This window comes from Elephantulus edwardii, unplaced genomic scaffold (genome assembly GCF_000299155.1).
Source record: "Elephantulus edwardii isolate Elephantulus edwardi_28Jun2011 unplaced genomic scaffold, EleEdw1.0 scaffold00030, whole genome shotgun sequence".
NCBI classification, from domain to species: Eukaryota; Metazoa; Chordata; class Mammalia; order Macroscelidea; family Macroscelididae; genus Elephantulus; species Elephantulus edwardii.
This window is the reverse complement of record NW_006399780.1, coordinates 17678501-17693054: the sequence shown is the minus strand read 5'-3', so window position 1 is coordinate 17693054 and position 14554 is coordinate 17678501. Positions and strand designations below refer to the sequence as shown.

At 45.5% G+C, this 14554-nt stretch overlaps 1 protein-coding gene across 2 annotated transcripts; it reads left to right on the top strand.

Moving 5' to 3' along the window:
• Window positions 1-7822: 7822 nt before the first annotated feature.
• On the top strand, window positions 7823-13902 carry KRT4 (keratin 4). Of its 2 annotated transcripts, none has more exons than XM_006883871.1 (9): window positions 7823-8308; window positions 9981-10195; window positions 11108-11168; window positions 11508-11603; window positions 12153-12317; window positions 12593-12718; window positions 13052-13272; window positions 13590-13624; window positions 13733-13902. In XM_006883871.1, exons 1-9 carry the CDS (start codon window positions 7823-7825, stop codon window positions 13900-13902), a joined length of 1575 nt encoding a protein of 524 aa, XP_006883933.1. The 2 variants fall into 2 exon arrangements, with proteins under 2 accessions (XP_006883933.1, XP_006883934.1); XM_006883872.1 differs by having other exon boundaries at window positions 12593-12724; window positions 13058-13272.
• Window positions 13903-14554: the final 652 nt, after the last annotated feature.

The window sequence follows — 14554 nt, the reverse complement described above, 5'->3', positions numbered from 1 at the left end:
AAAAACAATACAACTTGTATAAAAACAAAAAACCCAGACAAAATCCAAGCCTGTTGCTTTCTCGAGTTGATTCCAACTCTTATAGACCAGAGCAGTACTGCCTCCCATACTAATTTCTAAGGCTGTGATCTTTAAGAAAGCAGACTGTCATAGTTTCCTCCTGAGGATCTACTGGTGGGATTGAACTCCTGGCTGGTGGACTTTTTAGTTAGCATCTAAGTGTTAAACTCCACCACCACTAGAGCTCTTTTTTTTTTTCTGTATAGAAAAGACAGAAATAGTTGGGGTGGAGATGGAAGGGACATCAAAGGTAGTGTTTTCATTTCATAACTCAAAGAAGTGAGGTCCAGAGAGAGGAGGAAATGGCCCAGAAGTCATAATAAGTGAATGACAGAATGGAAACAACCACCACCACAAACCAGATTTAGAGTGTAAAAATTAGCAAAATTTTAATAAAACTCAAAGACTACATCATGGACCAGGAGGACTCACTAAGAGGGAATGCATCAAATAACTGGTTTATGGGGCAACATTACAAAAATCATGGTGACCCTGAATTCCTGGGGCCTGATGATCCCAAGGACTCCATTTGGGGGCTTAAGGGGTGGTCAGAGGATGGGAGGTCTGACAGCCCTTTCCTCAATGTTTTTATCTGTTTACAAATGGGGCTGTGTTTGTGATTGGAGGAATGGTTTTGTTCCTGAAACACACTGGCCCAGGTGGGGAAAGGGCAGAGACCCTGCACACCCCTTTCTGAGGAGTCACTGTCCTCTCACTGCCCTCTAGCCTCTTCCGGAAATGCTGATTGATCCTTTTTAGCAGAACCTCTGATCCCCAAGAATCTCTGGCTTCTCCAAAGAGTGACTCAGGCTCGGGAGGCCAACCAAGGCTGGGGTGACCAAACGAGGTGAGGGCACGGGCCTGGCCAGGGAGGGCGTTTTCCCACACCACACACTGGTTTGGGGACTGAGGATGAAAAGACTTCAGGATCGCTCTAATCCTAGGACTGAACTTGAGAGCTTGCCTGTCCTACTCAGAAAGCCCTAAGCAAACACACCCTCCTTCCCCTGCTCCACACCCCTGTCAGCTGTTCATTCTCCTTGACAAGGTCTGGAACAGCTCTCAAGTGAGGAAGGGTCATGGAGGACAATAGCAAAAGCTGCAGGGGATGTGGGGACCAGGTTTCCGCTGAGGTTGCCAAGAGGAGTCACCCTGTCCAATCCCTTGCATTTGGCAGGCCCCAGATGGGTGGAAGGGAGCCTTTTCTCTTTCAGAAAAAGCAGCTCTTCTCTTGTCTCACTCTTGGGGGTAAAATTTTTCTTGCTTAAAAAGTTCTCTCTTATGCCTCCTTACAGTTTCTCATGCTACTACAGTTTGGGGATTTTGTGAACTTCTGGCAAGTCAGATTAATAATAAGGCCACAGGATATGGCTGGAGACTGGAATGTTCTTTCCTTTAACTGTTGGTTTATTATAGGATTTGCAATTAAATTAATTTGGATTTAGTTAATTGGAGGACCCAAAACTGGCCCTTCAGGACATTCCATACCCTACTGGATCCTTGAGAAGGACTGAAAACCAAATCAGTTGCCATGGAGTGAATTCCATCTTGTGGCAACCCCATGGGCTTAAATCCAAACCAAACAAATTGCCTGTTGAGTCTATTCCCCCTCATGGTGACCCTGTGTGTTTCAGAGAACTGTGCTCTGATCAGTAGTTGTCATTTCACAGAAATAGATCGACAGGTCCCTGAAACCTCTGGGTGGTTTTAAGTCACTGACTCTTGATTTAGTAGCTAAGTATCCATAAAAAAGACGTAATCACATAAATTGAACACCCACTCAGGTAATGAGAGCAAGGACAGTAGGGAGTTGAGCTACCTCAGCAGAGCACACCGCATGCGAGCTAAGATGCGGTCACTGTGCAGGTAAACTGGGGGTCTAGATAAATGACAAGGGATTTTCCCCCTCACTGCAGATTCTATGTGGAGAAGAATTAGCAAGATCAGGCATTGTGGTGAAGAAGTTAAGTTTACAAGGTTTGGGTTTTGGTTTTTTTCCCCTTAGATTTTCATTCATTCACTGTTGCACATTTTACCCCCTCCCATCACCCCCAGTCCTTTTTGGCATGATAGAGCTCTTATTCTGGGCTGTTGTTGTACATGTAAGACCATGTATTCATTTTAGACAGTTCTTTCTTTCATCTGTTCCAATGCAATGGCCTTTATTTATCCACTCTTAGCCACAAGATTTTGTGCTTTTTTTTTAAAAAAAAATTATTTTATACTGGTTTATTTACAAAGTTCTAATACATTGTATTTCACATCAGACCTTTCCCATTTCCTTCACTCTGACTCCACCTGTCAAATTGTCCGATTCTGTGGTTAACTACATCCCTGTCCATCCTCACCCTTCTGCTTCCCTCTTCCCCCCTTGGATCCTCATATTTATTCTATAGTAACGGTCTTATACAATATTTGTCCTTATGGGACTGAGTTAGTTCACTTAGCCTAATGCTCTCCAGTCCCTCCCAAGTTAGGTAGTGATCTACAAAATCATTGCTCCTGTGTGCTGTGTAGTATTCCATCGCGTGTATGTACCATAATTTCTCAATCCATTCAATTGTGGTTAGACACTTGGTCTGTTTCCATGTTCTTGTGATGGTGAATAATGCTGCTACGAACACTGGTATACAAAGTCTCTGTGCCTCCGTTCTCATTCTCCCAGGCTATTTTCTAAGCAGTATCCACAAGTTTTAAAGTCAGACAGACAGAACTAACCTCCCACCTCCACCAGTTGTGTGATTTCAACAAGTCACGTAACCTCTCTGAGCTTCAGTGTCCACACCTTTGATTTCTCCACATAAGCAGCAACAGCACGTGCTTCATTTGTTGGATTGTTGTGAGAAATGAAAATAGTACAAGAAAAGCATCTGGTTCAGTGTGCAGGACTAGGTCTTTCCAGAACTTGGCATTGTATCAGAGATGATACAACTCTCATTTAAGAGTCACCTGCCATAGACAAGCACCTCAATCATGGCCCTCATGATTTGGACACACCAGAGGCACAAAATAAGATTATTTACATATTGTGTCTCATTCTTCAGGAAATGTACCAGCTCCTCCTTTTCCATTTGCAGTTTGTCTTATGCTCTAGACACAACTCTAGTTCATTGTACCACAAAATTTCCTTGTCGTATGACTGTGTTGCAGGAGATGAAGACAAGCAATAAAAATGTCTTGAGCCCCCTTAGTCTTCAACCCTGCTGATGTAAACTCTCTTCCTACTCATGCAAGCAGGTTATCTGGGAGAATGGTGCCATGAATGTGGGGTGCTAAGAGGGTGCTAGAGTGCGAAGCAGCTCAAGATCTCAGCTCCAGGTCGTCACTCACGTGGAGAACAGTGAGTGTGATGAACATCCCACATCCCTGTTAGGTGCAGAAAACCAGACAGTAGAACCTTAGCTCCCCAAGCTGGTGGATCCTGGATCTCTTCTGCTCCACTACCTGCAGCCCCCATTGTCTGAGCCCAGACATGGAGTCACTCTGTTTCTTATTCATACCCTCTCCTGGGGTTAGGGTAGAAATCAGTAGTTCCTGGGATATCACTGCCCTTGAAAACCCTTTGACTTGAATGGCCCATTCTATCAGGTTTGCTCAGGCACTCAGTTCTGCATTGGCCTCTCATACCAATCAAACAGCTGACTTGATAGCAAGCAAAATGGTATGGTCCCTTTGGGATCACACTGATGTTCAGGTCCCATCTCCACCATATCATCCTTCTGATCTTGGGAGTTGTTTTATTTTTTTTTTTTAGCTTCTAATACTCATTTGTAAACAAGGCTAATGGTAATGCTTCTTAACACCAAGAAAGCAAAAATTCTTACCACTGGACCAGTAGACAACATTATGATAGATAAAGATTGAAACTGTTAATGACTTCATCTTACTTGAATCCACAATTGCTACACTTTATACCAGTAGTCAGGAGATCATGGGAGATGTATTGCACTGGAAAAGTACACAGTCAGGGAACTTTTCGAATTATTGAGGAGCAATGATGTATGTTTGGGCCTCATTCATGCCATGCTCTTTTCAATCACTTGCTATACTTCTGAGAGCTGGACATAGGTATGGAATAAGTATGACAGAAAAAGAATTGATCCTGTTGAACTGTGGTGTTGGAGAAGAGTACTAAAAATTCCATAGACTGCCAAAGAATAAATAGATATGTCTTGGAGAAGGTGCAACCAGAGTGCTCCTTGAAGGCAAAGATGATAAAGTTTTGTCTCGTGTACTTGGGGCATGTTTCTAGGGAGGCTATTTCTTAGAGATGGACATTATGCTTGGGAAGGTAGAGGGGTAGTAAAAGAGAGGAAGACCTTCAACCAGATGGATTGACAAAGAATCTATAGCAATGGGATCAGGGTGTCAGAGATTCTCAGGATAGGACAGGGTTCAGATCTGTTATTCATAGAGTTGCTAAGAGTTGTACTAGACTCGATGGCATCTAATAACAACAAAAAAACGACAGTGCATAAACTTTTAAGAAGATTAACTGGCAATATTGTGAATAACCTACAGTATAGTTCCTGACACAAAGCTAATGCTCAATAAATACGTGTTGGAAGGGTGAGTGAGTGATCAACTCCTTCCAATCGAGAAGATTGCCTTGGTTCTAGAATGTTCCCTTATTACTTGGGCTCTGTCTTGTGATGAGGCTGGAGTCTCCCTTGTCTGCCACAGCTCTTTATACACTCTCTGTTTGTTTGAGGTTATCTGGGCAGAAACCTGAGGCTAAGCATAGGTTGAGGTAGGTGGCAAAGAGGATGGGGTACACATTAGAGATGTTGTTGTTGTTATGTGCCGTCGAGTCGCTTGCGACTCATAGCGACCCTATGTAAAACAGCCCTAAACTCCGCTCTGTCCTGTGCCAATCGCACTGTCTCCGACACTCCCATCTCAATTATCCCAGTCACTGAATCAATCCACCTCATAGAGGGCCTTCCTCTCCTGCGCCATCCCTCCACCCTCCCAAGCATGATGTCCCTCTCTAAGGACCGGTCTCTCCTCACAACATGTCCAAAGTATGTTAGACGGAACCTCAGAATCCTTGCCTCCAAGGAGCCACCCAGTTTAACCCTTTCCAGGACAAATCTGTTTTCCTAGCAGTCCATGGTATTCTCAATACTCTTCTCCAGCACCACAACTCAAAGGCATCAATTCTCCTTCTATCCTCCTTGGTCATTGTCCAACTCTCTGATGCGTAACAAGTGATTGCGAAGACCATGGCCTGTATCAGACGCACCTTAGTCTCCAGAGAGACACCATTGCTCTTCAGTACTTTGGAGAGGTCCCTAACAGCAGACTTTCCCATGGCAATGCGCCTTTTAATTTCCTGGCTGCTGGTGCCAAGACTGTTGACTATGGAGCCAAGCAAACTAAAGCTATGTACAATCTCAATCTCTTCACCATCCATCCTGATGCTGCCAATTGGTCCAGTGGTGAGAATCTCTGTCTTCTTGACATTGAGCCTCAATCCATATTGTAGGCTGCAGTCCTTTACACTCTGCAGCAGGCGCTTCAGGTCCTCTTCAGTTTCAGCAAGCAGGGTTGTGTCATCCGCATAACGCAGATTGACCCCACATTTCTCCTCATAGAGCCCAGCCTCCTGGATAATCTGTTCTGCATATAGGTTGAAAAGGTATGGAGATAGGATGCATCCCTGGCGTACGCCCTTCCCAATTTTGAACCATGCAGTGTTCCCTTGCTCTGTTCTGATGACTGCCTCTTGGTCCAAGTATAAGTTTCGCATTAGAACGATCAAGTGTTCTGGGATTCCCATTCTTCTCAGAGTCAGCCATAGTTTGTTGTGATCTACACAGTCAAATGCCTTTGCATAGTCAATGAAACACAGATAGACATTCCTCTGGTATTCCCTGCTTTCAGCCAAGATCCATCTAACATCAGCTACAATATCTCTAGTACCACGACCCCTTCTAAACCCAGCCTGGACTTCTGGTAGTTCTTTGTTGATGTGCTGTTCCAGTCATTTTTGGATAATCTTCAGTAGAATCTTGCTTGCATGTGAAATCAGTGAGATTGTTCTGTAGTTTCCACATTCTGTTGGGTCACCTTTCTTTGGGATAGGAACAAATATAGATCTCTTCCAGTCAGTTGGCCAAGTGGTTGTTCTCCAGAGGGGGCAAGGAGAGTATGAAGGGGGAGGAGAGAAAAGAGAAGATGGTCAAGGTTGGAAAGATTCAGCAATTGCTGGCTTCCTCATGCCCTGTCTCTGTGGCCTGGTGTCACTGTCCACTCACTCTCTTCTCACTCACGGCCCCTATTCTTCTTTTTCTGTGAATTAAGGGAGCTGTTAATTTTTTTCCAGTGGCCAGTTTGCATTTGATCAGGGTCAGCTGGGCTTGAGGGGATAATCTGGTCACTATTATTCCTCAGATTTAAAAGGATTTATAAAATTGAGAGTTCCTTCATAAGAGACTGGGTATGTTGAGGAGAAGAAGAGGAATTAGAAGCAGGCAAGGAAATGAATCTGATTTTCTCTCCCAAGTGTCAGTGACCAGTCTGGACAGCCTACTGTGTGCCAGGCACTCTGTGGCCCGCTCCATGCCAGATGCCTAAGGTATATGTCTCACTACCTGTGAAGTCCCCACTTGAGAGATGAATGAAGTGCCCAAGGAGGTTAGGTGACTTGCCCAAAACAGCACAGCTAGAATGTGGCAAGAGGCGGGAGGTTTGAACATACATGTGTAGTGCTCAGAGGGGGAAGGAGTTGATTGCAAGCCTACAATCAGGATTTTGCACTTAAAAGCATTATTCTGAGAAAGGGGTCCTGGGTTTCATCAGGCTGTGGGAGGAGCTCCAAACATCAAAAAAGTTATAGACTGCTGCCCTGAACGCCTGAGAAACGGAATGTGGTCTGTTCTGGGGGAGCTGGCTAACAGCTGGGCAGCAAATGGAGCAGGGTGCACAGTAGTGCATGTCTGAAGCATGCTTTCCAGGACACACACCTGAGCAGTGTGAGCCCCGAGGGCCTGGGACAGAGCGAGGGTGCGTTAGAGAGGGTTTTCTGTCTTTAGAAGGTCTTTCACCAACACTTGTTCCATGCCTAGCACACAGTACATTCTTCCTCCCTAGAGGTGAGGGATCTGTAGAATATGGTTGGTGCCCCCTTAGTATGTGTATGGAGGGCCACTTGTGAGTCTGGAAGAACAATAGCAATAGCATATACATGCCAACTTCTGATAGTGTACACATTGTCTCTCTATATCTTGGGAGATGAGAATAGTAAATGTTTGCACGTATTCCAAAATGTGAATGAAGCCACTGAGCCTCCGAGAGCAAAGTACTCAAGGTTTGCAGAGCTAGTAAGTGACAGGCTATGTAACTGAACCCTAATTCTGAAGCACGAGAGAATAAGAAGAGCGTCTTGGGCTGGAGAGATGGAGGTGAAGTGGGTGAGAGGCCTGGAGGCCTGGGCCTGGGCAGGGCCATCTGATCCAGGAGGGCCTGAGGCACTGGTTCAGGTTTTCCTGGAGGGGAGTGTGATAGGATCCAGTAACGGTGTGTCCTCCGGATGACTTCTGTAGGTGTGTTTAGTGACATGCTCAGCAGGTGCGAGAAAGATGGGTCAGTGCCAAAAGCCCAGCCCAGAGATTTTTCAGATGTTTCCCTTTATGCCCCTGTTACCAAGCCCTTCTGCTCCAGCACATATAAGAGACCCAGGCTGAGGGTTCCAGCATTCATCTACCTGGTCCCTCTCGCTCTGTCTGATACCTCCAAGCTCACTTGCTTCTCTCCAGCCATGATCTCCAAACAGAGCATCCGAGGAGGGTCCCGGGGCTTCAGCGGCAGCTCGGCTGTTGTGGGTGGGAGCAGAAAGGCTGCCTTCAGCTCTGTCTCTGTGTCTGGGGGTGCAGGCCGCTGCTCTTCTGGAGGCTTCGGCAGCAGGAGCCTCTACAATCTTGGGGGGAACAAGAGCATCTGCATGAGCGTGGCCGGCTCTCGTCAAGGTGCCGGCTTCGGCGGTGCTGGAGGTTTTGGAGCTGGCGGCTTTGGTGCTGGTTTTGGTGCTGGCAGCTTTGGCGGTGGATTTGGGGGCTCCTTCAATGGTCGAGGTGGTCCTGGATTCCCTGTCTGCCCTGCTGGAGGCATCCAGGAGGTTACCATTAACCAGAGCCTGCTGACCCCACTCCACGTGGAGATTGACCCTGAGATCCAGAAGGTTCGGACCGAAGAGAGGGAGCAGATCAAGACCCTCAACAACAAGTTTGCCTCCTTCATTGACAAGGTGAGAAAATGGTGGGTCAAGCCCAGGGTCCAGGGGCCTCAGGCCTGAGCCTGCTGTGGCCATTGGGAGAACTCCAAGCTCCTCTGGGCCTCAGTTTTTCAAATGTCCAAGAGGAATCATCATCATTATTCTGTCTCTTCTGTCCCATGGCTAGTGGGTAGATAGAGATGTTGTTCAAAGCAGTGGAATTTTATGGATATGCTGCATAAGGAGGGCAAACAAGCCATCTTCATTTCCTGTAGTCACCCTAGTTACAAAGCAGGATCATTAGATCCCTGCTTTTTCTCAAATTTTGGTTTTGGGAATAAGCAATCAGCTATGAATAATTCCTGGGAACTAATTACATTTAATAAATTGCAACAATATGCAATACAATGGTCATTACCATGTTGATGAAAATACCTCCTGGGAGGAGACTTCAAGTTCAGAAGGTGTTATTTGTACAAAATTATGATAGTAACACAATCATTGGTTCTTTTTTGGAGCAGAAGTTCTTTTGGTTTTTCACGTGAGAGGGACTCTCACAGGGCAAACAAGGAACCCAGACCCCTGGAGGACTGCAGGCCATTGCAGTGGCGGGTCTGGGTCTCATCAGAATCCTGCGTGGTCACTCTCCCATTTCTGAAAGCATTTCCTTCTTCTGTGTCTGTTTGAAGAAGGGCCTGGACTTCCTTTTGTAACCCAACTTCTTTCTTCATGAGACATTAGAGTGCTTTCAACTCAGTTACTGTCAGTCAAGTATGAAAGATTGTGAGCAGAGCAGTCACAGAGAGCTGAGTCACCCCCAAATCAGGGACTTGCAGGAGGAGTGGAGAACTTGTGGCTGAGGCTGGCCCTGTTTTCTGTAGATCAGTGTCTCAGTACACTTAAACTCATGAACAAACAATCTTGAGTTAATTGAGGGGGGATATTTGTTCTTCTTGCTAGGTTGAATGAACACGTAGTACTTAAAAAGGCTTTATTGTGACTCTAGTTCCTATAAAGACTAAGCATTTAGTGCTTCTTTATCACATTTCATCTTAGCCTCCCTTCTGAGTTTGAATTGTGGTCACCATCCTTGCTTTCTTTTAAACACTAAAACACATAAAGAAGAGACATCATGCTAATCCAAAACCTTTGTTTGGCATGTCATACAGGGAGGGAAAGCTAAGGGAAAATCCTTTGAACTGCACTAAGTTCTGAGTATAGATATTTAAGGCTTTGGCCTAAATATGTGCACAGGTTCACAGGTTAATTTGTAAGTAAACTTATATAAACACTATATTTAACAAATATGCCTTTTATTTGCCTTAAGTCACAATCACTTTGAATTGAGCAAACCTCGTTTATGGTTGTTTCTATTATCTTTATTATTTCATTATTCATAGAAGTTTGATGTACTTAAGCAGCTCCTCTTTTGGATCTCTGTGATTAGAAAGTTGTTCCTGCCCTGTTGTCAAGGTTTGGTGCCCTGGTTGTAATCTGTTCTCCACAACCCACATGGCCATTTGCTGCTATATCTCTGGAGTGGAGCCACCACATTGATCTTAATGAACAGTGCTCTGGAGTTGCAACATGGTGGTGGCCTTTAGGTTGCCTGGTTTGGTGGGATTGACCAGATGCTGACCTTGAAGTGGACCTCCTGCCAAAGTCTCAAGTCTCGATCAGTTAATTGATGCCTTTTTCAACATAGGTGCGGTTCTTAGAGCAACAGAACAAAGTCCTGGAGACCAAATGGAACCTCCTTCAGCAGCAGACAACTACCACATCCAGCAAAAATCTTGAACCCTTCTTTGAGACCTACCTTAATGCACTCAGGAAGCAGCTGGATACCTTGAGCAATGACAAAGGACGCCTTCAGTCTGAACTGAAGGCCATGCAAGACAACGTGGAGGACTTTAAGACCAAGTACGCAGGGAGGAGGGTAGGGAGGGCTCCCTGGGCTTCTCTCCAGTGGCTTAGACTTGGGCTTTGCAGAGATCTTGAAGAGCTCAGGAAGGTCATTCACTCTTTCTGCTTCCATATAGTCACACTTGAATGGGGTGAGGTTGCCCCAAACAGAAGATGAGTGATAGATTCAAGGAGCTGGATTAACTGTATAAAAACAGATTAAGAACTGAGCAGATGAAAAGCAGTGTAGTATAGTCAGGAGAAGATAGATGGGTTATAGAGGCAGGTAGATTTGGTTTAAATACTATTTCCTCCACTTACTAGTTATTTGTGTGTGACCTTCCCAGCTGTTGATTAACCCTTCTGAACCTCATTTTTCTTCATCTGTAAATGAAGATAACATTCCTTCTGCATATTTGTGAAATAAATGAGATGGAGAAAGCATATAGTATATAACACTGGACATATAGTGAGTAGACAATAATACATAGTAGCTCTTACTATACTCGCTCTGACATGAGATAGAAAATATCAACCTTCCTTTATGAATTTGCTCTTACACCAAATAAAAGGAAATGGACTGTTGGCAAGAGTTCTGAGACTCTAATCTACGCAATGGCTGAAAGAATAGCCCTTCAATGGCAAGAAATAAAATAAGATCACTATTGGTTCTTCTTTTCATGTTATATCTCTTGAGAATAGTCTCTTTTATGTTTGGTTTCCATGTCTCCAAATAAACTAATGTCTAGACTGTTACCTTGTACATAATAACTACTCAACAAATAGAAGTTAACTGAATATCCGTGTGAAAGTGGAGCCAACTACTTTGATGTTTCTAAATAGCTAGGTGTTTGAAAACAAGAAGCAAAAGTCTGGGAAATATTAGCTCACTGGAGGGCTCTCCCCCCACCTTCTTGTCCCCACTCCCAGGTATGAAGATGAGATCAACAAACGCACAGCTGCTGAGAATGACTTTGTAGTCCTCAAGAAGGTAAGAGATGAAGTGGGTGAAGAAAGTTTCCTTTGGGATTGGTCTTTGTCTTGAGTTGTGAGTTTGGTCCATATCTGCCTCATCTCCATTCCATCTGGTGTTACCCAGGTCAATGTAACCACTGGAAACAGGTAATTGAGCTAGGTTTTAAAGAGTTAATATTAGGAAGAAAGCTCATCTGGATAAATGATTTCTATGTCTGCAGGTAGATTTAGAGAGAAAAGATATCAAATGAATTGTCCCTCACCACCTTAGCTGGTGTTGCTCAGAACATCTTTGGTGTCATGAGATGTCCTGTCCTTATTCCAATTCCTCTGCTCTTGCCCCCTTCCTGTGCAGGATGTGGATGCTGCCTACATGAACAAGGTGGAGCTGGAAGCCAAAGTAGATGCCCTTAATGACGAGATCAACTTCTTGAGGGTCTTGTATGATGCGGTAAGGATGTCATCCTGCCCCACTCCCCTCAGGGAAGAGGAATTTCTTATTTTGGAGATTGCTGAGTGGAATTTACAACTCTTTGAAAAGACTTCAGCTCCCTTATGTCAGGGCAGTAGGTTCTCAGGAAGGTCATGGATGTAGAGGGTTAAAGTGAGAGATTCAGCTAGGAGGAGCTCAGAGCCAGAGGTTATTTTTGAAGAAGTGATTAGATCCACAGGTTGCTTAGGGTAGAATTCTTTGCTGTCTGTCATTCTTCTGGTGAAATGAACTCATTCCATTCTCTTCTTTCCAACATCCTGCCTACTCTCTGTGTTAGATAAGAAGCACCTTATAGTTTCCAGGGAGCAGAAAAGGTGAGAGGAGTTATTTTTCAGTCCTGAGATATCACCAGCCACTTGATTCCTATATAGCAATTTACTTACCCACCTCCCCAGAAATGTCAACTCTGCTGTGGTTTGGCTGTTTCCATGACAACAATGCATTTCTGAAGTCAGAGGTCAGAGAAGACTTTCCCTGAGAGGTTGATGGGAGACATTTGCTTTGTAGGAGCTGTCCCAGATGCAGAGCCATGTCAGCGATACGTCTGTGGTGCTGTCCATGGACAACAACCGCAGCCTGGACCTGGACAGCATCATTGCTGAGGTCCGTGCACAATATGAGGAGATTGCCCAGAAGAGCAAGGCTGAAGCTGAGGCCCTGTACCAGATCAAGGTATGTGCTGGAGGGGGTCTCTCGGGAGACAAAAACGGTTTACAGGGCTCTACCTCTGATGCCTATGAGCATGTCATCATCACTGAAGCTGAAGAGAAGTCAGGTCAGAGATGAACCTATTTTTCCAGGTGCCCCTGATCTCCCCTGATTTGCAATGACTCATTATTTGTATTTTCCTTGCCACTTGTGGCTATTCTCTCAGAATCCACTGACTTGAGAATGGATTCTACACAATCACTTCTAACCCCTGGGCTCTGTGTCTTCCTGGCTGTCAGGTCCAGCAGCTCCAGGTGAGAGTTGACCAACATGGCGACAGCCTGAAGAATACCAAGAGTGAGATAGCAGAGCTCAATCGGTTGATCCAGAGGCTGCGGGCTGAGATTGAGAACGTCAAGAAACAGGTAAGTGTCACCCCCTTCAAGCCAAAGTACAGGGCCAGTCACCTAAAGCAGATGTCTCTGTGGCAGGCTAATAGCTAAGGCACTAGGCCAGAAATCCTGACTTTGTCTGTAGAGAATTTGTAGCTTTTACATAAGCTGTATCCAGATCTTCTCAGCATAACAGTGTTATAATCTTCAGCTCTAGTGACTGAAATGCATGAGTCAAGGAAGACAATGATAGCACAGATTCTTGCTATTTTCAACTCAAGAAAGTTGACAAAGGGAAAGAGGACAGGTGTAGAGGCATTGGAAGGAGAACACTAAGGATTGTCTGTCTAATGCCCTTGTCTATAGTGCCAGACTCTGCAGGCATCTGTGGCTGACGCAGAGCAGCGTGGAGAACTGGCTCTCAAAGACGCTGACACCAAGCGGACAGAGCTGGAGGCTGCCCTGCAGAAGGCCAAGGAGGAACTGGCCCGGATACTGCGTGAATACCAGGAGCTCATGAACGTGAAATTGGCCTTGGACATTGAGATTGCCACCTACCGAAAGTTGCTAGAGGGCGAGGAGTGCAGGTGAGGGTGGCAGGATGAATTGGAAACATGAGGATGACGGGGTGTGTCTAGAGCCATGCATTTGCACCTCTCAAACACCATACTCAACTCAAACTCATTGCTGTTGAGTTGGAACCAACTCATAGCTGAGCCCCAGTGGGTTTTCTGAGGTGGTCGATTGTACAGGAGGGGTTCCCATGGAACCTCTGATGGATTCAGACTGTCTTGTAAACCTAGTAAGCACATGTAGAAAAAGCTTGAGACGTGATGTGCTAAGTAAGGAGTGGAGTGTAGCTTGGGGCTCTCTGTGACTCACTCACTACCCTCTCTCTCCACAGAATGTCTGGAGAATGCCAGAGTGCTGTGAGCATCTGTAAGTATTTCAGCCTCAGCCATGGCCATTTGCTCAGCTTGGTTTGGCCTGGGACTCCTAGTTGTTAGCGCTGTGGGAATAACCTGTGTCCTATGACTCTCTCCACAGCCGTGGTCGGTGGTAGCACCAGTGCTGGAGGCATTGGCGGAGGCTTTGGCCTGGGCGGTGGCCTCTGCTCTGGCTCTGGAAGTGGCTTTGGATTTGGCGGTGGAGTCTGCGGCAGTTCCAGCAGCAAGATCATCTCTACTACCAACCTGAACAAGAGATCCTTCCGATAGAGGAGACATGGCTGCCACAACCTGCTGAGCCTCATCTGTCCCAGTCCTGCTGTCTTTCCACTTCCTTCACTTTGCCTTCACCCTCCCTCTCTGGGCCTCGACTGACCAGTGTCACCTCCACTGTCCCCTGGGTGCTCTCTGTTCCTGGATGATGTTTTTTTTTCTCCTGACCCCTTGAAGTTTGGAGGCTTCTTGTCAATTTGGGCCTCGTGGCCCGCATGGAATGAGAGGAGTATCAGCTGACCTGCCACTTCCTATGGACAGAGGAGCTTCATTTACAAATTTCTCCTTCCAGCCCAATGCGGGCTCCCACAACATCCTGGATATCCCTCTACATGAAGACCAAACTCGATCTCCATCAACTGGCATCAGCTGGCCCTTCAGGGTCAGGACAAGAATGGCTGAGCCCCATCTAACTCTTTTCATTTCTTCTACCCAACTTCTGGTGAATCCTCAATAAAATGCTTTTGTCATTCATTTTGAGCAATTGTCTTTGTTCTCTGGGGGCAAGCCTTTAGAATCCCTCGTATCCAGATACAATGAGTCATATGAAAGTAGCTTCTGGGGCCAGAAGAATCTGTCTATACAGATTAAAATCATCAGCTGATTTCTCAGATGTCTACTTCTGAGGAGCCCAAGATTATTGAGGGGG